Source organism: Ceratotherium simum, chromosome 5 (assembly GCF_057802395.1).
Source record: "Ceratotherium simum simum isolate JZ-2026a chromosome 5, ASM5780239v1, whole genome shotgun sequence".
NCBI classification, from domain to species: Eukaryota; Metazoa; Chordata; class Mammalia; order Perissodactyla; family Rhinocerotidae; genus Ceratotherium; species Ceratotherium simum.
The window spans coordinates 32,888,542-32,910,437 of record NC_141904.1 but is presented as its reverse complement, the minus strand read 5'-3'; the positions used below and the strand labels follow the sequence as shown (position 1 = coordinate 32,910,437).

At 36.1% G+C, this 21,896-nt stretch overlaps 1 protein-coding gene across 3 annotated transcripts in view; it reads right to left on the bottom strand.

Annotated features, from left to right (window-relative positions):
* CMC1 (C-X9-C motif containing 1) overlaps positions 1-21,896 on the bottom strand; it is an 82,417-nt gene that overhangs the window by 1,493 nt on the left and 59,028 nt on the right. For 2 of the 3 annotated variants that reach the window (XM_014788328.2, XM_087430657.1), the window contains exon 3: positions 2,170-2,260. In XM_014788328.2, coding sequence (XP_014643814.2) covers positions 2,170-2,260 — 91 coding nt within the window. Of the gene's footprint in view, positions 1-2,169; positions 2,261-6,879; positions 7,050-21,896 lie in introns of those variants that run through there. The other variant, XM_087430656.1, reaches the window with a different exon arrangement.

Below are 21,896 nucleotides of genomic sequence, written 5' to 3'. Positions count from 1 at the left end.
ACCCACTAGAACCTCTAGGAAGAGCACTTTCAGTGGAGTGAGGGCAGAAATCAGACTGCAGTTGACTGAGAAATGAATGGAGATGAGACAGAGAAATAAAGGAGCAGAAACCATTAACATTTCAAGATGTCACTATGAAGAGATGAGAGCAGGTAGTGGTTACATTCATTTCATGGAATGTCAATAGCAAATAACAGAGCATTTGCTTATTCAAAGGTGAAAAATACTATTTTTTAGAGTTATGCTGAGACAAAGTCGAGTAAAATTCTTCCTTAGTAACTCTCCATTTACTTTCAGCAAATGTCACATCCCTCTTTGTTTCCTTCACTGTTTCTCTCTCCTCTAAACAAACAGAAAGCCTCCTCTCACGCCTCCTAGGCCCTCCTCCAGAATGGACTAGAACCTATTTTCCTCCCTTATTTCTAGGGGGTGAGAGATGGAAGAATATTCAAATGATTAATATTCAGATAACAAAAGCTAATAAATACAATAAAAAAAGAGCTAACATTTATTACCTACTGTGTGCCAGGCACTGTGGTAATGTGTTTACATATAGTAGACCTCACACCTACTCCGTGGGGAATAATTATCCCATCTTACAGTGAGGAACCTGCCGGAGGTTGCACAGCTAGCTAAGCTCTGGCTGACCCAGAAGTTAAGCCCAGGCTGCCCTCTCCACAGTGCACGCTCCTGTCCACTCTGCTCTAGTGCTGCCCTGTCTAGAGGCAGGGATAATTTGTCAAACTAAGAATAACAAATTATGATGATTGAAAGTGAGGTATAAAAATTCTTTAGTCAATATATAAAAGAGAATTTAGGGGGCTGGCCCCGTGGCCGAGTGGTTCAAGTTCTGCGCGCTTCACTTCAGCAGCCAGAGGTGGCAGGTTCAGATTCAAGCGCGGACCTACTCCACTGATCAGCCGTGCTGTGGAGGCATGCCACATACAAAACAGAGGAGGACTGGCACAGATGACAGCTCAGGGCGAATCTTCCTCACAAAAAAAAAAAAGAGTATTTAACCAATTCAGTCACACAGAAGTTTAAGAGATTCATCTATTCATTAAACATCTCTTGGGAGCGCTAGGGAACAGAAGTGGAAGAATAATAAGTCACAGAAGGAACTCTTACTCCTCTATAGTAAACACTTAGTGCAGGTCCTGGACCATAAATAAGAGCTGCTATTACAATTATTTTTATTTACTATTAACTTGAGAAAAAACACGTGAACTTAGAGTGTGCTTCTTCATCTATAAATGCAGATATTAGTTTAAATAATCTCTAAAGTCTTCCAAGTACAGCATTCAAAAAGAATCCATAAATTTATATGTACATTATTTGTTATCAAAAAAGAAAACAAATATAAGATTCAGATAATCACTACTTTCTTTTTATCTAATTCCCTAAGAAGTATCAAGCCATACTGAAATATATGCTTCACAGGCTAGGGAAGCAGAGTATGAAAGGAAATAAGGGCTTACCAAAACTACGATCTCACAACTATCAATCAACTATCCTTACTCAAGTATTGCACACTACGGTCTGTCAATAACGTGGGTAATAAAACGTGGGGAGACAGAACAAAAAGCACCTGCATTCCAAGAACTTTGCATCTTTTTACTTTAAGATTCAAGGAACTACAAAAGATCAGGGAACATAGTTAAGCATTATTTTAAAAATTAATTTGATTTACTTCAAAAATCTAAATTTGCCTTTGTATCCTTCATTTGATTTATTGCAACTTTCCTAAGAGTTAAATTCTATTACTCCAAAAAATCATAAGGCTGACAAAGGTCTTAGAGATAGTCTAATTCAGTATCTTTTCATTAGAAGAGAGAAATAAACTCATCTAATATATTCTATAGATCAAACTGTTCATGAAAAGGAATTTGGTAAATCACGTGAAAAATCATATATTTTTGTTTGCTGACCTCATAATTTTAATCAGATACAATGCTGACACACAAAACCTGAAAAGACCCTTCATAAATATGTTATGCTGCTTTTTTTAGAATAATGTTTAACAAACTGAAATTTTAGACTCAACAATATGACGATTTGGTAGGGGGAAGTACAGAATATATTGTATGTATTGAGTTAAATAACATACTCATACCTCCTACATATGTTACACACATATACAGAAGCATCAACACTGGGGTAACTACTTACTGAGCAGTTAGACATTCTTTCAATGCAGAATTTTCTTTCCGGCATTTTACTACCATAAGGACTCCCGAGTCCTTGCAACATTTGGTAAAATCTGAAATAAAAAATTTGGAAGGAAAAAAATGACTTGTAATTACATCAATATAATTTTTAACAGCTCTAAAATATTCATTAATTTAATACCTATGACCTAAATTGTGCTTTGCACACAGTACATGCTCCACAAAAGACGTGAACATGAATAAAAGGCAGAGTGAGCTCAGGGTGGTTTACTCTGTACAAATAAAGAAAGAGATTTGAAAGGAGGGAGAGAGGCTGGCCCTGTGGCTTAGCAGTTAAGTGCGCGTGCTCCGCTGCTGGCAGCCTGGGTTCGGATCCCGGGCGCACACCGACGCACCGCTTCTCCGGCCATGCTGAGGCCGTGTCCCACATACAGCAACTAGAAGGATGTGCAGCTATGACATACAACTATCTACTGGGACTTTGGGGGGGAAAAATAAATAAATAAAATTTGAAAGGAGGGAGAGAGGACCTCTGAGATAAAGAGTGAGGAAGCTTCATGGAGACAGATGAGATGTAGAGAAAAAGTAGGATTTCTAATAGAGAAAAAGAGTATATTCTAGAAGAAATGAGTAAGAAGAGTAAAAGGGGAGTTGTTTCCAGACATTGGCATCTGGTGTCCAGTCTCTGCAAGTCTTCTGCTGATGGCATCAAGACATTCCCTTTCTTTAAGACAACCCTGCCATGGTGCCTTAACTTCTGATAACTGGATGGGCTCCTATTCCATTCCCAAGTCAACTCTTGGATGCCCCAGAAAATTCAAATGGCTTTCCGTCAAATTTCCATTCTGGCAGTTTGCCTTTTAAATTGTACTGGCCCCCTTGGTATCCTGCCTTCTCAGGGTCTGAGATCTGAGGACCACCAACTCAGAAAAGCCTGGTGCCATAAGCCACCCATGGCGGGACCACTTGCTAATCTGTCTTGTGTTAGCTTTGGGTCCCAGACTCGGTCCTACCTTCTCCTTCCAGAGGACAGTGTGCTTTGCTCCCCATCTTTTGTAGCTACTCTCCTGAACTACGCTGGTCCTTCCTCCCGACCACCAGCTGCTCTAGTTCCAGCCTCTCCCACATCCAATCTGCTGTTAAGTAACCAACCATTTCCATGTCAGATCTTATAATATGATATCATCCTCACAAAGAAGCTGTAGGCAAAAAAATAATAAATGTTTCCTGAATATCATCTATAACTCCTTTAAAACAAAATTATCAAGATTTCCCTCTTGAGCTATGTGTTACCCTTCCAATTACTAAGGAATATAATTTATAATCATCTTAAAGCAAGCAGGTAATTTTAGGAGTCTCCATAAAGACATACATATAATATGTAACAAAAAGATTTTTAAACCACAAGCAAACTGGGAATGACTGAGATTTGTTAAATGCAAAAAAAACTCATTAGAGGGACTTTGCTGAGACAAGAGCCCTACAGCATAGATATTATATCTACGGCAGCATCATAGCATACTTTGAAGGATCAAGGACAACAGCTGCAGGAAATGACTTTAATTCAAATAATTTAATGTGGTTGTGGTCACATTAAATTATGGGTGACATGTAATAGTCCACTTCAAAGACACATAGGATTTGCTTTCTTTAGCTGCCTGTTAACTAGTCTCAGCAGTCTCACCATGTGCTCTCTGATTCCTGAACCTAAACAGGTATCTTTCTTATTCCAACTACAAATGTTCTTGTTCCTCTCTGTGCAGATGTGCTGGGCACACGGTCCAAATCAAACTGAGGGAATTTCCTTTGTGCCTTTTGACTAAGGACCCCTACAACTCAAAAAGGCAAAGCAGACTTAAACAATCAGCTCATTATCAGTGGATAGCCTGAAGTGGCCACATGGCTATCATTAACTTTTTCACTCTGGAATGTCATCAGCATTCCTATATGCTAATTTTTCTATTTACAGCATGATATTAAGATTACCTTTCTAGAAGCAAGGATTAAAATCCCAAATAAAAATCAAGACATGGGCAATCCTCAAAGGGAATATGTACATGAAGTTAATCCAGAAGTGACTAAATCCAGCTAAGGGCTTCTTTAAGGGAATTGCCAAGTTCGATACTGGTGATGAACCCCAGGCTGATTCCTCTGCACCACATTACCCTTACTACAACCTCACAGACCTGCACCAGACCAGTTCATTCAGATAATGTCTAGAAGAAGGATCATTAGCATCATGAATTTTGCCTAATGAAAATATGCTAGTTGACCAAACCCCAGTCCTTTTCTGGAAAACACAAAAACCACGGCTATTATCAAAAGTCTACTTTATGAATTTAACAAACCCAATACTTTCACACTTGAGAAATTCACAACAGAATACTTAGGCATTGCATTATTTTAAGATTTGTTTTCCCTAATATGAACAAAAATGTCCTTAGGAAGGAATTGATGCAAGAGGGCATTTATGTGTTCTGATCACAATAAAGGCACAGTCTATATATTTTCACACTTGTCCAAATCTCTTCAGGAATAACTGTGACTGGCCTAAGCCTCAAGCTGTTTGTAAGGTTTTTGTCACTTGTTTAGCAACAAGATTTTAATGAGGATCTTTCTTTCATACCACATTAGCTTACATTCATAAAATAGTGATGTTGCTAATACTGTCAACTGATTTCTAAAATAGTATTCTGAAACAAATCCAATTTAAATTGCTTCTGTCTTTTAATGTTATGTTAAATGTTAAAAAGCTTGTACACCCGTTTATAAGCAATTTAATTTTAATTACCATTAAAGACTATGAAAATAAAATTTCATTCACGTAAGTATATCTTAAGGTAATGCAAATGAATATCAATAAACAGTGAGACTAGAGATGATCAAAAGTTATTCCAAAGTTTAAAGAAATGTGCTTAAAGATAGCATTCAAGACTTTTTTTCTTTAAAATATCAAGAACATGAGATTCTATCTTTCTTTTGTAAACCCTCATTTCTCTGAAAGAAACCACTTAGTACTATATAATAAACAATTGGTAAAAACACTCTTTGGGTATAATAAGATTTGGATCAAGTACATCTAGGAAAAACAGAAAGAGATAACTTTAGTCTAAGTCCTAACTTTAGTCTAAGATAATGGGTGAAATAATCCTATTGTAATTAAGTATAAGTAGTCTATATAATTTCCAGTTTATATAACAAAAAATTTTTTGGAAGCCTCTGTATAACAGCAGTAAGAGAAATAATGGATTGGAATTGTTTATAACTCATTTAATTTATGGAACTTTTGAATATATTTTAATATTTAAATAACCCCCAATAATAAGGTTTCTTAATTAAGCCAAGGATAAGAATTTATGGAGCAACAACTGTGCATGGAAATAGAAATACTAGGTACTTGATGTTTTACACTTTTCAATTAGTTTCAAACAACTTATTATTTTGCAAATTCAGTTATCAGTTAGAACTAAAGCATTCAGTGAAAGATAACAATTTAAAAACATAGCGGGGTGGCCCCGTGGCTTAGCGGTTAAGTGCGCGCTCCACTACTGGCGGCCTGGGTTCTGATCCCGGGCACACACCGACACACCGCTTGTCCGGCCATGCTGAGGCCGCGTCCCACATACAGCAACTAGAAGGATGTGCAACTATGACAATACAACTATCTACTGGGGCTTTGGGGGCGAAAAAAAAAAACGAGGAGGATTGGCAATAGATGTTAGCTCAGAGCCGGTCTTCCTCAGCAAAAAGAGGAGGATTAGCATGGATGTTAGCTCAGGGCTGATCTTCCTCACAAAAAATAAATAAATAAATAAAAACATACCAAATTAAAATAAATAATCCCCAATGTCTCATGTTTCTGACTAAAACCATTCCTTCATATCTCTACTAATTTATAATTTCTTAAAATCGTAGGCTTATGAATTTTTATACAACCACCTTTAGATATAGTACTTACTTCTAACTTTCCAGTACTTTTATTTCCTTAATCGGTAAAATATTTATAAAGTACCTATTTTTTCCCAGCATTACAAAAAGCAAAAATACTTATGGATACCAATACAATTTAGAATTTTAACATATAAGCTATGTGTAATATTTGTGTGACTATATAGTCTATATATTAGATGATGAAACCACCTTAACGGTTTCACCTTTAAATCTGGAACTTCAATTTAATCTAAATGAAAAACCTTTAGGAAGTCCTCCTTATCAAAGACCTGTAGTAGGGCAGATTTTAAAATCACTCTAAATTCATAATATATGATCAACTCTATAACTGGAAACCTTAAGCATAAAACTGTTCCCTTATATAGAACTGGATAAGAATAAAAACAGAGATGTACTTTAAACATGACATATAAAAGAGCTTTTGACCAGTTATTGAATCATAAGAGATTTTAAAAATATAAGACTAAAAATGATACAATTTGGAGAGGGTGTAGGTAGGTGCTGACTTTTAGTAAGATTTTCCTTCAGACAAAGGTGTCTGCAGTTTTAAATTTGTAATATAAATTAAAATCTAAAACTAATTTTTCTCAGGAAAAGCAATCTTTTAAGTGAAGACTACCATCGTGCACAGTGTAATGTCAGGTCCCTGCAGACAACGCCTAAGTGCTGTGCAGCTCTCAATAATCATCATCCCTTCCAGAAGCTGTGAAGTCAACAGTGCCTGAAGACCACAGGAGGTCACCCTCAGTTTTGAGCTCACCAGCTTCAAATGCAGTGATGAGGCCTGAACCAAGACAGAGACAATGAAGACAGTAGCACGTCCTCTTCTTTGTAATGACTGCTCGGCTGAAGGAAACCAAGGCCACACAGCACACCACTCTATATAACCAACAGCATGAACAGTATTTCATGTGAAAGAGTTTGTAAACAGTTCTGACTTCATGTACATTCATATATACAATTTAGTAACGAAACTGTAGATTTCTTTGCAACCTCTGAGTCAATGATCCCAGTAGGTTGATGTTTGGAAAGAATCCAGTCCAATCCAACCTACAGACAAAGCCTAATATTATAAATAATTCCAGACTGGAACAAGAAGCTAATTAGGACAAGTTTGATTTGTTAAAACAATTCAAAAACTTTAAGTATATCAGTGAGTATTTGCCAGCAAAAATTCTAACAACAACAACAACAAAATTCCATAGACAATTTTTCAAGGGATCTGTAAAACTAATCGTTCAAATGGGAAAACATAACATGCAGAAATGACAGTATCTTTCACAAGACACATACATTAAAATAGTGGCTTCTTCACTGCACTCACACCTTTAAAACTGTTCCAGTGTCCAAAGGTAAATCTAAAATACTGCAGATGGAAAATCGCCAAATCATATTGTCACCTTAATGTTTAAGAAGAGATCCAATTGTAAATATTTCATTAATTTTTTTCCTAAATTACCAAAGTTGAATGAAAAAGAAAAAAAATCACTTACATTCCTGCCTTCACAATAGCAACAACAACAATAATAACAGGTAACACTTTTGTGTTTACTATGTGCCAAGCACTGTCCAATGAGTTAATTCAAGTTTCACAGGTATTAACTGATTCAATAAATTAAAGTTTTAATTTTTTCATATATTCTCTCAGTACTTATCCATAGGCTCATAAAATATCATTCATTCATTCAACAGACAATTTCAAAGTACTCAGCACTGTGTTGGTTCTAGGGTTTCCACGCTGAACAAAACAGAGAGGGTTCCTGCCCTATGGGAGCTAAAAACAATCCCTGAGGAAGATAGTTAAAAAGTGCTAAGAGTTGAGTTTGACATCTGCTCTGAGAGGGAAGGGGCAGAGAGGGTGCTGTGGAAGCACAGAATTGGAACTCCAAACCTATTCAAGAGAGACTTCCCATGAGAAGTACTTCTAAGCTACGATCTATACTGAGCTGGCTAAAGAGGAGGAGGAAGAAGGTACTGGACAAAGGGAGGGGAGGCAGGAGTAGAAACAGTAGGAAAACTGGTTAGGAAGTTAGTACACTAATCCAAGCAGGAGATGGCAAGGGGCTAAAAAAGGCCAAGGAAGTAAGAATGGCGAGAGTAGATGACTATAACTGAAACTTGACAGGACTTGGGATACAATTAGTTATGAGGGTAACAGATGAAGGAGTCAAGGATAACTCCTAAATTCCTTGCTGGGTGCAGTTTGATGACTTAAAAAACACCAGAAAGGGGCCAGCCCAGTGGCGCAAGCAGTTTTTTAAGTGTGGTGTGCTCCGCTGCAGCGGCCCGGGGTTCACCAGTTCGGAACCCGGGTGTGCACCGATGCACTGCTTGGCAAGCCATGCTGTGGCGGCGTCTCATATAAAGTAGAGGAAGATGGGCATAGATGTTAGCCCAGGGTCAGTCTTCCTCAGCAAAAAAAGAGGAAGATTGGCAGATATTAGCACAGGGCTGATGTCCTCACAAAAAACAAACAAACAAAAATACCAGAAAAAGAACAGCATATGATGTTGTTTTCTTTTGGTGGGAGCCAGTGGAGGCAGATGGGGTAAAGATGATGACAACTTTAAGACATGTTCAGTAGGGGGCCTGTGAAGCATCCAAGTAGAGTTGTCCAGAAGGCAGTTAGCCATATGCGTCTGAAGCAAGTCTGCAGATAATGTTTTGATAGAAGTAACTCATAAAATAATGAAAAGAAAAGAGGCCCTATGCAACACCGAGGAATACCAATATTTAAGAGTCCAGCAGAGAGAGAGGAGACTAGAAAGACAGGGAGGACTATGTGGCATTACAGAAGTCAAGGAAACCAAGTGAGTGACCCTCAGTATATAACCGCAGTCCACTGGACCCAATTTTAGTTTTTGTGTTTCTTTTATGAGTAGTTCTAACTATCGTAAAGATGATATTTCATGACTTTTATTCTTTTTTAGAGGCCTTCCAAAAAAACAAAGAAAATTGACATATTTTGGAATATAATAAACTATTCTATCTTGCAATTATCATATAAATTCATTGGATCATGATCTTTGTAAAGCTAAGATACAATATAGACTCTTTTTTTTTTTTTTTAAAGATTTTATTTATTTTTTGCCCCCAAAGCCCCAGTAGATAGTTGTATGTCACAGCTGCACACCCTTCTAGTTGCTGTATGTGGGACTCGGCCTCAGGATGGACAGAGAAGTGGTGCCTCAATGCGCACCCGGGATCCGAACCCGGGCCGCCAGCATCGCAGCGCGCGCACTTAACCACCAAGCCACAGGGCCGGCCCAATATAGACTCTTAATGATCTTATTTTTCCTACATCTTGAAACACTTTACTGTGTCATCCTAGGAATTATTTCATCATGACTCATCAATTTATTCCCAAAGATGCTAAAAATGACTAAAATAATAAGAAAACAAAATGATGGAATCACCTGGAAGGATGATGCAACAGTGAAATAAACCATTATTACATCAGTTTTCTTATTGTATTGCCTAATGTATTACATCATTGTTCATGAATATACAGTCATGCGCCACATAATGATGTTTTGGTCAACAATAGACTACATATGCAGTGGTGGTCTCATAAGATTAGTACCATATAGCCTAGGTGTGAGGTAGGCTATACTACTTAGGTTTATGTAAGTATACTCTATGATGTGCGCAAAACTACAAAATCACCTAACGATGCATTTCTCAGAACGTGTCCCCATCTTTAAGCAATGCATCACTGTATAAAAGTAGTCTTTTTGTTTTTTGCTTTCCTTGAACACAGTTGAGCTTTGAGATTTTTTTTTTTAACTTTCTGTGTTAGGTAGAATAATAGCCCCCAAAGATGTCCAAGTCCTAATTCCTGGAACCTGTGAATAGGTTATATGGCAAAAGGGAATTAAGGTTGCTAATCAGATGACCTTAAAATAGGGAGATTACCCTGGATTATCTAGGTGGGCCCATAGTAATCACTAAGATCCTTAAAAGTAGAAGGAGGAGGCAGAAGAAAAAAGTAAGAGAGAGAGATATGATAATGGAAGCAGGGTCAGAGAAATGTTATCTTACTGGCTTTAAAGACGGCAAAAAGGGAACACCAGCCAAAAAATGAGGATGCCTCGTTATGGACTGAATGTGTCCCCTCAAAATTAATATGTTCAAACCCAACTGCTCCCCTGCTCCCCCACCATGGGATGGTATTAGGAGGCAGGACCTTTGGGAGGTAATTAGAATTAGATAAAGTCATGAGAGTGGAGCCCTCATGGATGAGATCAATGCCCTTACAAGAGTCATGAGAGAGCTTGCCTCCTTTCTCTGTTCTCCACCATGTGAGAATACAACAAGAAGTCAGCAGTCTAAAACCCAGAAGAGGTTTCTCACCAGGACCTAACCATGCCGGCATCCTTCCAGCCTCCAAATATGTGAGAAATGAAGTTCTGTTGTTTATTAGCCAGCCAGGTATTTTTGTTACAGCACCTAGAGCTAAGACAGGCCTTTAGAAGCTAAAAAAGGCAAAGAACTGGACTTTCCCATAGAGCCTCCGGAAAGCTCTGCCAACATGTTGATTTTTAACTCAGTAAGACCTATGTCACACTTTTGAACTACAGAACTGTAACATAATAAATTTGTGTTGTTTTAAGCTACTAAATTTGTATAATTTGTTACAACAGCAACAGTAAACTAATACACTGCCTACAACGGAAGAAAAAAAACTGACAAAAAGATGTTTCACACTTATTAGATGAATCAGAAGATGAATGCCAAGAAACCAACAGCAGTACTCTAGACTCTAATGACGGTGAAATTGATTGCATAAGTATAATCATAGACTCTGAAGCTTCAGATGACAATATCCGAGATGAACTTTCTCAAAATCAGGAACTGATGAGTAAATAATACATTTTGAAGGACAAAAAAGAAATATGGTATTCTCATCCCATCAGTCATTCAACAGGAGGGACTTTTCATGCAGTATTATATAACAAGAACCTGTACTATCCTGTGCTAAAGGACATATGGCAGTATCCATCCATCTTTTATGATATTTGTGTGCTGAAATTTACTTGATCCAAATGTGAAAGGCAGGTGTATAAACAAAAATAATTAGAAGGAAACAGTATTTATGGTATGTATAAGTCTAAAAAGGAAGATGTTTTAAAATTAAAGAGCAAAAAAGATGGCTATATTCACTTTAACAAAATTAGTAGCCATCAACATTTTCAAAAATATTGCATTTTAAGGATGCAAGTACAAGAAGAACCAGGATTAATGGTAAACCAGAACCTATTAGAGATGTGTTTGAAATCTGGAGCCAGTATTTACAAGACAGATATGTTCCAGATTCATGATGAAGAGTTAGTTGCATTCAAAGGACAATGATCATTTCAAATATAAAATTTTCAAAACAGAGAGACATGTGGGGAACGGCCCAGTGGCACAGGGGTTAAAGTGCACGTGCTCCGCTTCGGCAGCCTGGGGTTCGTAGGTTGGGATCCTGGGCATGTACCAACGCACCGCTTGTCAAGCCATGCAGTGGCGGCGTCCCATATAGAGTGGAGGAAGATGGGCACGGATGTTAGCCCAGGGCCAGTCTTTCTCAGCAAAAAGAGGAGGATTGGCATCAGATGTTAGCGCAGGGCTGATCTTCCTCATAAAAAAAAAAAAAGAGAGAGAGAGAAAAATGGAATAAAAATTTGGGCTTGCTATGTTTAATTCTTACTAAAATTTCTAAAGTCACTATCCCTTTGTTCTTTTCTACATTTTTTAAATATGATTTTAAAATATAAAAATAAATACATAAGAGGCATCTGGGACAGTTTGGGTTAGAGAAGGAGTGGTCATTAATGTCAAACGCTGCTGAGATGTCTACTAAGATATGGTTCCTAACTTCAATGTGTTTATAATATAGTGGCAGACACACACAGGAATTCAATAATAATACCAAATAGTTGTGTCTTCATTCAACTTGGGTTTGTAACACTCTAAACCTTCCACTGTGCAATATGGTACCCACTAGTCACATGTGACTACTAGGCACTTTAAATGTGGCTAGTCTGAACTGTGGTGTGTTGTAAGTACAGAACACATAGTGGATTTTGAAAGCCTAGGATGAAAAAAGTAATGTAAAATATCTCAATAATTTTTATATTGATTGCATGTTGAAAAGATAGTATTTTGGATATATTAGATTAAATAAAATATATTGAAATTAATTTTACAATTTTAAATTAATTTCACATTTTTAAAATGTGGCTGCTATAAATTTAAAATTATAAATATGGCTCACATTATATTTCTATTGTCCAAGAAAACTGTCTGCAATGATGGAAATGTTCTCTACACTTACTAATAGTGTAGCCACTAGCCACATGTGACTACTGAGCACTTGAAATGTGGCTAATGCAACTGAGAAACTGAATTTTTCATTTTAATTAATTTTAATTAAATTAAATAGCCACATGTGTCTTGTGGCTATCATATTGGACAACGCAGCTCCAGACATTTTTAGTTCCCTCTACTTCAGGTGAGATGCAAATAGGTACCTGGTGATGAGCTGGCTATTGCTTCACAATTTGAAATTTATGATCATTTTAGGCTCAGTAATCTTCCTTATCTTTCCTTAAGACATATTCTTCTATCCATTGATCTTTTTAAGCCTATTAAAATACCCAATCAAAATAAAATATTTAAGGAAATAAAAACTAAGTATAAATAATCTTTCAATAAACTTTAACTGCTTAGCTGGTATTCAACACAGCTGAATAAATCAATCAATAAATTCTATGAGGGGCCAGCCCAGTGGCGCAAGCAGTTAAGTGCGCACGTTCTGCTGTGGCAGTCCGGGGTTCGCCGGTTCGGATCCCGGGCGCGCACCAATGCATGCTGTGGTGGCGTCCCATATAAAGTAGAGGAAGATGGGCAGGGATGTTAGCTCAGGGCCAGTCTTCCTCAGAAAAAAGAGGATTAGCATCAGATGTTAGCTCAGGGCTGATCTTTCTCACACAGAATAAATAAATAAATAAATAAATAAATAAATAAATTCTATGAATGAGTGTAAAATTTATAATTCTGATTTTCTACTAGTCTCAAGTTGATTTAACTCACCCTTTTATTTATAAAGGTGGTTTTGTTAATCTCTCCCATGACATACACTGTTGTGTAATTTCTTTGATGCAGATCTAAGGTTTTGACACTTCCTTATCATAAATCATCAATTCTTGAGCTTAGTCAGGGTTGTATTTAGAATTTACCCAAAAACAAAGTTCAAAAAACATTACATAAAATTTAGGAGTTTAACTGAAATTAAAAAGTTTGAGAGGAATACTCAAGATTCATTATTTCCATTTATTAGAATATAAGTTTAATGGGAATAAGACGTGATTCCAACAAGCAGCCCTTAGTATGCAGCGCTTGGAACAGAGATGATTTCTATTTATGGGAAACCAAAGGGCAATGATACATTAATGTTGAGCAGGGTCTAAAATGGTTCTTATTTCTCCATTAGAAGAAACTGTCTTATTTCAGGTGGCCATTTTTTTGTTTTTCTATTTTCTCATGTAACTTCATCATTTTTTTGCAATGTATTTAAAAGTGTTAATAACAGCAATAAGAACAAAACGATAATGGCAATTAAAATATACTGAGTATTTATTATGTACCAGGCACTAACTACACTGAATACTTTACATTTATTAGCTCATGTGAATTTTACAAAACACTACCAGATGAGTACCATTATCATCTTCATTTGCCAGATGAGAAGCTGAGCTTTAAGTAGGCCAAGTCACATTTCCAACATCACAACAGTGTGGCACAGACTGGCCTAGAACCAGGCCTTTTTAATTCCAGAAAAATACTTTTAACCACTATCGAATCCCACTTACTTCTTTCCACAATCAGAACATAGGAAAAACCTCCACACCTCGAAGAAATTTCCACGCCCACAGAATAGACTTAATTAACCCATGCCAGTTATCTCACATGAGGTCACAACTGAGACCTGGGAAGTGAGTAGGGACGGCTCAGCCCAGCCCATCACTACCAAAAGGAAAAATAAGTGACAGCTTATTTGCTCTGATGTTATGCTACTTAGCAATCAACTAAAATAAATAACATCAGATACCTCACTCTCTGGGTCCACACCCCATTTTCCAGAATTCCTATAAAATATATTTAAATACTTAAAATAAAGATTTTACACATTAGAAAGTGGCTTCTCCAAACAGTATATAATGAAATGCTAAATCGTGTGTTTCAGATTTTAAGTGCTATTAGAATTTGAAAGGTAGACATTAGCAAAGCCTAGTGCGGCCAAGAAAAGCACCAAATCACCCCATCTTTATAAAAGACTGCACCTATGAGATGCTTTAAGTCTTCCCAAATAGAATTCACGAGTATGATTAATAATGACAGAGGTGGAGGATTCAGAAAGTAACAAAGCAAGAGAAACATAAGTGAAGGAGTCTGTTTTATACCATACATTTTTGATACATGTTCCCTCTTTTCTCCCCCTACAGCCTTCAAAGTTAAAAGATCTATTCATTAATAGGTACTGATCAAAGCAACCAAAAAAGACAGTGGCACATTTCTGAATATGGAGACTTCTGGGCTTCCCTGCCATCTCCTGGCAGGTGCTCCACCCTCTCCTATCTCCTAACAAAAAGTAGGATCACAGAAAAGTAGGACCAATAGTTTTAATAATGCAAGTAATGCAAGCAATAAACTAACCTGCTGTACTACTTCATTCTTGCAAGTGTTTTACAGCCTATTCTGGGGATGAGTATGGGCCAACAGTGACCATTAACCACCACCCACGGAAGGTCCAGGAGAGGACCTGCTGCCTTGTTCTCGACTTCTGGGGTGGAAATGGTTAGAGTGGGAAGGACTGTAGATGTTACCTAATCTAAACTCGTACTTAATCCAGAAAGTCCTTTCTAATCCATCTCATTGCTTAAACACTTGTAGTGACACAAAACTTCTCAGCTCAAAAGGTAGCCAGTTCCTGTGTGCCGGGGGGTGGGGAGGGGGAGGGGGACGGGGGGAGTTGGTATTTGAAGGATTTATAGCCTGAAAAAAATGAGGGTAAGTCTAATACTGCCTCCTCATTAAACACTATAAGAAATAACATTCTCATTCTTTTCTTTCTCCTGGTGCAGAGCCAGTGTGAATGCTGCTCCCTCCTCCTGGTTGGATGTGGTTTCCAGACTACTGACAAAACCTGGTCACTCTCCTCATATTCTGCTGGTTTGTCAAATTTATTTATGTATTTAACACCTTGCTTTGCTGCAAAAAAGATGTGAAACAGCTTGGCATCTCCCTTAAAAAATAGCATCCATAAAGACAATAATTTCTTCAAATGCAAACACAATAGGCAATTCAAATATAAAAATAACTATGGCTATGTCTTTCTTTTTTGTTTTATTTTTTTTAATCTTTTTATTTTATTTACTTATTTGTTTATTTTTGTTGTTGAGGAAGATCAGCCCTGAGCTAACATCCATGCCAATCCTCCTCTTTTTGCTGAGGAAGACTGGCCCTGAGCTAACATCCGTGCCCATCTTCCTCCACTTTATATGGGACGCCGCCACAGCATGGCCTGACAAGCAGTGCATTGGTGCGTGCCTGGGATCCGAACTCAGGCCACCAGCAGCGGAGCGCACACACTTAACCACTATGCCACGGGGCCCCGGCTATGTCTTTCTTCACAAAAATAAATATATAAATAAGGTTGTGACTTGTGAGGAATTACTAAGAGAATGACATATCACTAGCCATTCCTCATCTTGTCGTTGCTTGGCTGAAGCAAAAAATATTTTTACATAAGTAAAAAATAGCCTTTGACACCATTAAAAGCCACTTTTCAGCTTTCTTTTAATTTAACACAGTCACACCAACAGCCAAAGTAGAAATACTATACTATGCAGTAATCAATACTATGCAGCCACTAAAAAACAGGGCATGGATAGGGGAATGCTCTTCAAGACCTAAAGTGAAAGAGCAAGGTGCAGAAGAGTACCTTATAGCATGTTACCATTTCTGTCTAGAACACACACACACACATAATACACCTGTGTGGATGTGTGTATACATATGTATCAATATAGACACACAGATGTTTGTGTAAGCACAAAATGACTGTGGAAGAATATGTCAGAAACTGGTCATCGTGGTTGTCTCAAGAGGAAAACTGGGGGTCTGGGGGACAAGAATTGAAGGAACACAAATGTACTGTGTTTTGGTAGTCGGTACATGCGTCAACAAAATGTAATAAAAAAAAAGAAAAGAAAGTAATAGCTTTGGGTGGAGGAGAGTGGAGTTCAGACAGTGGAATGCAGATAAGAGGAGCCTTGGCTTTGATGAGCCGAGAAAATCCTCTCTCTCGATTTTTTTCCTAAGCAAGCCCTCTTCCCTCAATGCCACTGAACAACAACTGGGCAGGGAACTCGTCTATATCTCACTGAGAATAATCCATTCATCACCCTCTAGGGCTATTTCTGCATGTATGGCTTAATTTCATTAAACGTTAACTGTTCTCAAATACAAATTTGGACATTCCTTTTCACAAAATATACAGCTACATAGATCCTACTATTCCCACCATACCAATACCAAGTGAAAAGCGCTCTTCCAAGGTAAAATGACACCATCAGAAATCACACTATTGGCTTTCTTTTAATTTAACACGGTCACACCAACTGCCAAAATGGAAGAAATTCGACAATGATAACGTGCTACCTTGCTAATAAGTAGGTCCAAATTCTCAGTTTTAAAGAGAAAAAAAGAATAAAGGACATGTTATGCTAAATTTAATTAGACATTTAGTAGGTGTAGTATCTCTGGTTAACAAGGCAAATTGATCCTTTCAATTCTGGCTGCAGTTTATTTAAAGACTTTACAATTTTACTACTTAAGAGCAAGTCCTATGGAGGTGTTATCTCACCATTTATATTTTCACAACACTTATGATATTGCTATCACACTCTTAAAATAAATGAAAAGCCCTATGCCACATTTCAGACAATATAATGCTACAGACTCTATTTCTATTTCTGGAAATAAACATTAAAATAATTCTGTATTGCTCACTTTATTCTTGTAACGTTGAACATAAAAAAAATACTACAATGTTTTTTTTTTGAGACCCAGTTATACTTGAAAAGCAAAGGTTTTAATCACTTGGTTTTAAAATTAGGCATTAAAAATATATCGTATACAATTCTGACAACAATAGCATTTTATGACAAAATTATTATGCTTTTAATTTTCTATTCAATTGTGATTTATTAGCTTGCTACTTTAAAGGTTAGTCTGTGTACAGAATGAATTTAGTGGTGCATTTAATGAGACAAGAAGGTAGAAGGATGAACATAAAAAGATTATTTTACATTGTAGTGCATGAGCTATTTGATAATTCTAACATAGTACAAAAGAAAGCTTCTCCCTAGATTGATCATGGTTCAGTTAACATCACTGAATATCTAATACCTCCAACTCAATTAATTCTCACCTGATTAAGATCAGACTGATATTCAAACTAAATCATCTCTCCAGTCAAGTAGAAATCAATATTTCTGATTTTACTTTTAAATTACAATAGAAAATAAAATGAACGCATCTTCAATATGCCAAGAGTTGCTTTTCTATTCTAGTCTACCATGGCATGGATAACACAGTTGATTAAAGAATTATTCTAATTTGAGCACCAATATGTTGCAGAATCTGATTAATTTGAACACAGAGATGGAATAAAGTAATTAAATATGTCTTATACAGGGCAAATAGAAAATTGACATAAAATAAATGTGACTTCTTTAAAACAAACCTCACTGTTTATCAGCTCAAGTAGTTAGGAATACAGTTTTATTAAATCTTGATTACTCACAGAGAAGAGTCATGTTTCAGGCACAGATATTTATAAGGTGGGCAAAGAAACGGTTCTTTTTAGATCATAGTCTTTTCACCACTGCCACCTCCAAAAAGCAAGCACATACCTAAAGACAACTAAATTATTTCTAGATGACTTTTCCAGAAAAAGAAGGACATACTGACCTGTCCTTGCTGAGCAGGAAAATTAGTGACTCCTAAAATAACAAAATGCTTACATATTTGTAACTCTTACTACTGAAGACAACATGAAATAGATTTTCCTCCTCTTTCATTCCTTAATTCCATTCAAATTTAAGATGGAGGAGAAAATAAAGCTAAATTATTTGTTGGATTAACTGAACAGAAAGTATTGTTTTGCTTGTTAGCAAACTCAACAAATTCAGATGAAAATGACAGAAGTTTTTCAAATTTTAAACAATATATTTAAGAAAGCAAAACTATGGTTAAATGTACTATATTAGAATTGAAAATAATAATACAATTTTGAGAGTACTTACTGTGTGCCAAACGTTGTGCATCATATATATTTATTATATACATTATGTATATATAATATGTAAAATACTTTATATAGAGATATATTTTATATAAAATATAATTATATATTTATTATACATTTTTTAAACCTCACAAAGTAGGTTATCACTATGTACTAAATAATTCATCAGTGTTACTTTAGATGTGTTTTTTCTGGTAACTTAGATATATCACTTCATAGAAAAGAATATTAGGAACCAAGAATTACGCAAATTAACCTGGAAACACAGATTTCCAAAATTCATATCCTATGAGAAACAGCCATACATGCTACTTATAGACCATAACTAAGGGCATGAAAACCAAAATTTGTTAAGATATGCTACTCCCAAGACTTGTAGAATCTGAAGCTGGGGCTGCTTATATAACTTGGATGTGGGGCTATCTGCACGTTATATACAAAAGGACAGTCTTTAGTTTCATGAAAGGCTCTGTCCTATTTTTCTTGAACCACACAGACATCTGTTTGATTTTCTTACCTATGACTGAAGCATATTTTCAGAGAAATATTTCTCTAATATCTACTATTATATAAAAATAAATAAAATAACAGTGCAAAGACTGTAATAAACCAGTGCACGTGCCCCATGTTTAAAGGGGCAGCTGTTACTTTATTCCAGGTAATCGTTTGCCTTGCAAGAACAGAAACACAGCATTACCAGATCTGAGGATCTATATTTTTTTAAAGCTGGAAAATTTTGTTTTACATAAAATCTCACAGTTTTAAATAGTTCAGTTAACTTTGTGAACTAAAACAAAGCTAAATTTGTTTTCCAAGACACCGCACACAGGAAAAACAAACTATGTCTGCATAACGGCTCCTGGATGAAGGCTGATGATCTGTGTCATCAGCTTGAAAGGCTTTCTTGAACATTTCAACTGTAGACTAATTATGCACATGTGGTTATCCCTTCAAAAACTACTATTACTCACTTGACAACTACTAAAAAGCAGAAGTCTCATAGTTATTCTAAAGAGCACTTAGCTCTAGAAGCAGAGACATTAAATGGGGAAGGTCCCACTTCAAACTACCCAATCTCTAACTCCACAGGCTTCATCCTGTCCATGGTCCTGTGAGGCCGTCTCAGTCATGATGGATATAGTATGTTTACTTCTCCTCAGGAACCAACAACAGGGAATCAAAATGGGCCCCTAATTAAAAGTTTACATTTCCTTCAGGCCCACCCTAAATGTAGTATGTATCAGCTAAACTTCTCAGACTGTATGCTCCAAGAGGCACTGAGGTAAGAAGAATGTTTCCGTTGAATGGATGCTACTTCATAAAATAAAGGGGTTTCTTTTCCTCCTCTATTAAACTACCAGATATTTAGTAAGCTAACAAATAGTTTGCTTGCTGCCCTCAAGGAGTCTCTAATAGAGCAGCAAAACAATGACACACTTAAAATTAAACAATACAAAATAAAAAAGCAATTGTGGAAAAATGACAACAGATATCATATGGCAGTAAAAGACTGATTGCCCAAGGAGGGCACGTGCAATGACTGATAATAAGAGTTTGGAGGCGGAAGGGCTCACCACAGGTTACTAGAAAGGCAGCATAAAATTTAAAGCACTTTTCCCACATTTGCAAAGACGGATGGAAAAGTTCCAAGAAATCTATTAATCTGTGAGTACAAATGGTGAAATGAATAATTGTTTAAAATATTTCTAATAATTTTACATTGTCAGAATCCAATATAACAGCTGTTAAATATACTCATGCAAAAACATTACGACAAAATCTAACAGGTCAAAAACATGGCGCTTGGTCTTAAGAAGCTACTTATTAGACATTGCTTAATAAGAATTTTCTTTGTTCTGTATTTTATTAATAACTTTGATTAAAATAATAAAAACAAAATTAAATTATAAAATATTTAAAATAAAAATCAAAAAGGATTTGGAAATTTTCTGTCTTGAGAACAAAAGAAAGTAGAGAAAGTGGCTGTCACAGTCTTCTTTGTTAAATTCCACAAAGAATATTTTTAATTTTAAAACAGAATGTCAACAGGGTTGATTGAAATAAAGAGAAATAAATTAATGCTAAATAATTACTAAGGAAGTTTTGTTTATGGAAATGAATAATTCAGTGTTTTACAAAGTAAATTCAAATAGCAGCTGCTTTGCTGACATTAAGCTAAAAAGAGCTTTCTCAAAATGTATAAACTTTAAAACTAGAGAATCATCATATTTCTTATGTCAAATAGAAAAAAGTTATTTCCTAAGTCTTCTGGTTTTAGTATAAAATATTACATGGTTACAACAGTAATCAACCAACCATCTTAAGGAGTCTTAAGCATTTCATTTTTCATAGGAAGTATCTGTCATATTCTAGTTAACTGAATATATGCATAATTCCTGGCATGTTAAGTCTTATAACAGCTAGGAGGAGAGAAGAATTCAGATTTATAACAATCTGTTCCCAACCCACTTGGTCCTGGATTTTATTCAGATCTCAAAATGAATTCTATGGTTTGCCTTTTAACTCTACTGCATTTCCATTTCTGTCTCCTAACTACTTGCTCCAATATATCAGGAAGGAGCTCCTCCTTCTTCAGAAACAAATGAACCAAATTTAAAAAAACACACACTTGAAAGAAATTGCACATATTACAAATTAAGTTTATTTTTACTAAATAATTAATCCAGAGTTCTTGTAAGAATCAGTTTCTCATAACAGCAGCTAATAGATATGGAAACTTGAAAACTAAAATGTTAAGTACCCTCAAAGATCAATCTGAAATTAAAATAAAACACTTCCAAACAGTCACATAAGACAAAGGGAAAAACCAGGTTCTATTTATATAAACATTTTTTAGGGTTATCTATTACCTAATGCAAACTGCAGTCTGCAAGTCTTTAGTGGATCATGAAAATTTAGTAGACTGCAAACAGCATTTGTTTTTAAAAATGAAACAGAATAGGAAATATCAATGTACACAGAGCATTTCATCTATATAAATGCATACATACACACAAAAACGCATATGTATGCATACACTGGGTTGTACTTTAAAATGTATTTCTTACCACAGGCCAGGTGAAAATAATTTTTGAAAGCCACTGGCCTAGTGGATGCTAATTCTTATCCTCACCCACAGTAGAACAGCTCAAACAACATATTCTTAATTTATTCTTTTGTTAAATACTTACTGAGCATTTCTATATATCAAGTCCTGTTCTAGGTACTTCGAATAAATGAGTAAAACAAACCAGGATCTCTTCCTTTGTAAAGTTTATTCAAAAGGAAGAGAAAGACAGTAAACATAATATTGTACAGTATGTTAGAACGTGGAAAGTATAGGAAAAAAGTAGAGAAAGGTAAAAGGGAATATGGGAGGGTGAAGAGAGTATGAGTTGCATTTTAAGTAGGGTCATTAA